The sequence below is a fragment of the Lactuca sativa genome, chromosome 8, assembly GCF_002870075.4.
Source record: "Lactuca sativa cultivar Salinas chromosome 8, Lsat_Salinas_v11, whole genome shotgun sequence".
NCBI lineage: Eukaryota > Viridiplantae > Streptophyta > Magnoliopsida > Asterales > Asteraceae > Lactuca > Lactuca sativa.
In genome coordinates, this window is record NC_056630.2 from 219,201,106 (window position 1) to 219,203,945 (window position 2,840).

The following is a 2,840-nucleotide window of genomic DNA, read 5'->3' on the forward strand; positions in this document are numbered from 1 at the left end:
GCCAGTTGAACTTTCTGGACTTCAATGGTACTGGTTTGACGAGCAAGATCATCCATCAATTTGCTCTCTTTTGCGAAATCAGCATGGAGCTTTTCAAGATGAGAATTCACTAAGCTAAGAAGAGAAGTGTCCTCAGCTTGAATCTCTGAACAAATAGTCTCGAATTTGGCTTGCTCCCCTTATAGTGACTTTGAGAGAGAGTCAACCAATGCATTCACCTTAGCTGCATTTGCATCAGCATGACCCTTAAGGGATTCAAGAAAGATCTAGGAATTGTAAAACAGTTCCGCAACATTGGTTGTAGCCTTCTGGCATGAATATGTGGATGCTTCAACCGCCTTCGATGATTTATCAATAGCTTCTGTATACTGTTCAAAAGTAGTGTCCAAGAAAGGCTTCAACACAATATCATTGTACTTCGAAGAAGAGGCGAGCAATCGATCAAGCTTATCATCGAGACTCTGTACTTGTTGTTTGGTTACCGGAGCCTCTTCATCTTTGTCAGTGGGAAGTCTATAAGGACCGTAATAGGTTGAGTCAAACTCAAAATTGTCACCACCGAGAATAGGACTAGAATCAGTTGAGGGTGAGGGTGAAAGAGGTTTGGATGTAACAGGGGTTTTAGTTTCAGTATTATCCCCCGTATCAGATACGTTGACGTTTACTGGAGGTTCGGTTGTAGTGGTGGAGATAGGGGTAGTTGTGGTAGTTGCTTGTGAAAAAATGGGAGGTGGTAAAGGAGTTGTAGAGATTGGTACTATACTAACTGGTGGTGGTGGTGGAATAGTAGTGGTAGGTTGAGTTAGTGGAGTTGGTGGAATTGGAGCAACCAAAACTGGAATAGTAGTCTTCGGTGGAGATGAAGGAGGAGTTGGAATTTTGTCATTGAGTTGTTCAGTAGGAGTTGGAGAACGAGGAGGTGTATTACCTCTTTGTAAACCATCATGCTGAACTTATTCTTCCTCATCAGCCGATTGCTCCTCATCATGTTCTGAGCTTGAAGGGGTAGGACTCTTTGGTTTCCTTGCCATTTTCTTGAATTTCTTTGGAGCCGAAGAATCAGCCTTTTCGGCCTTTTGCTTTTTGGAGTTGACAGGCTTAGATGAAGGACCTTCGATTTCCACCTTCTTGGTATCTGCCGTCTTCGCTCGCTTTGTTGGCTTTTCCACAGCATCTAAGGCAGCCTGCTGTTCAGGAGTCAGTTCTCTTGGGCCCTTGGGAGTAAGCTTCCAGTAGTCAGCCATCACGTGACTTTCGATCGACACACACATGTACATTGTTTCAGGTATCGAACCATTATGAGAAAACTTGGTGGCATCTAAGAAGATAATCTTATTTGTATGAAAAGTAGCCATAGAGGAGAGCATTGCATCTTTCATAACTGGAATCTTTAAGTTCTCAATGGCCCGTCGGGTGATGATGGTCCAGAAACGACCACAGGAAATTTCTAAATCTCTCGTTGAGGAGTTGAGACTTTGCACCAATTGTGACCAAATAATTGAGCCATAATCCAGGTTAATACCATTGTAGAGACCATAGAGAATGGTCATAAAACACTTACTTGTACCATCTGACCCAACTACCAGTTCCGCCAAACCCTTGTTGATAAGAGTAAGTAACCAATTCCATTGATGCGGCAAACATGACTTCTTAAACTTTGTCACTGTTGTAAGGACATCAGTATACGCCATTTCATAAAACATTTTAAACAACTGGGTTATGGTGATGAAATCAGGAGAGATTGAAGATTTGAAAATTGGGCTTGAGAAATAGACGCCTTGTGATTGAAGATTTGAAAATAGATCCTCTCCTGGTTCTTTTCGTAAGACGCAGTAGAGTACACTTGTGACAGAAGAGACATGGGAACAGATTCCACCTGTGTAAGAGCGATAACCAGTGGGGAGTACTCGAGACATTTGACAACGTGGAGCATGTACGAATCATACAAAAAGGGGTTTAGTTGAATGATCAGATTCTGATTAGGTTTGATCAAAAGCAATGACGATGAAGCAGTTTGATCTTGAAGAGAGGATGATTCCGCCATTGTTGATGTTAAGGAAGAAGAAGAACAGTTGAAGATCGCCTGTTGTGTTTGAGACAGTTTGAAGAAGGTTAGAAGGTACAATAGGCACGAGACACCCTTTATATACCGTTGCCAGGAGAGAGAAAGAATCTCCATGATGATGATACGATCACTGAAATGTCGCCTGAAAAAGCGTGATTTGACAGCTTGGTTTCCCCAGATAGACGTCATCAAGCGTGGGTTTAGGAACCGTTTCAAATTCACGCGCCCAATATGAATGGTTATCTGATGACACGATTCAAAATCTTATCAACATATCATCTTTTTAAATTCACTTTCGCTCCATATGTCAAAATAACCACTTTCGCTCCAAAAAAAACTTTAAACGGGCCATAAGGAGCATCAACCAGAATTTTGGAAAATCTCAAAGAATCCTCGTGTAAAAGAGTGCCAAAAATAAAGAAATAAAGCAAAATGTGTATAGGATGTGAGTGATGTCTTTCATAAGACATGAAGCAGATGATTCCAGGCAAGAATCTCTTCCTTCAAAGTCAAGAGATACTTGAAGTGCTTGTGTGATTCCCCGAGAAAATACGATCGAGTGTTTGTAAAGAAACACCGAAAGGCTTGTTTTCAAATAATGGGTCTAAAGGGTGGCCTATCTTCAACCGAACATCGATACTTAACATAAGACTGAAAGATGGATGAAGTACTTGTGAGACCGATATGGTCTATTGAACAAGTAGGTTGGACAGAATTTGCTGTGACTAATGATGTTATAAGAATCTGTGACAACCTGTAATTTATTCCGTCACTA

The 2,840-nt window shown here is 41.2% G+C and overlaps 1 protein-coding gene across 1 annotated transcript; it reads right to left on the minus strand.

The window, feature by feature from the left end:
* Positions 1–266: 266 nt before the first annotated feature.
* On the minus strand, positions 267–943 carry LOC111885444 (classical arabinogalactan protein 9-like). Its single transcript, XM_023881699.1, has 2 exons — positions 929–943; positions 267–848 (listed from the first exon to the last, which is right to left on the minus strand). The coding sequence occupies exons 1-2, from the start codon at positions 941–943 to the stop codon at positions 267–269; spliced, it is 597 nt and encodes a 198-aa protein (XP_023737467.1).
* Between the last annotated feature and the right edge of the window lie 1,897 nt (positions 944–2,840).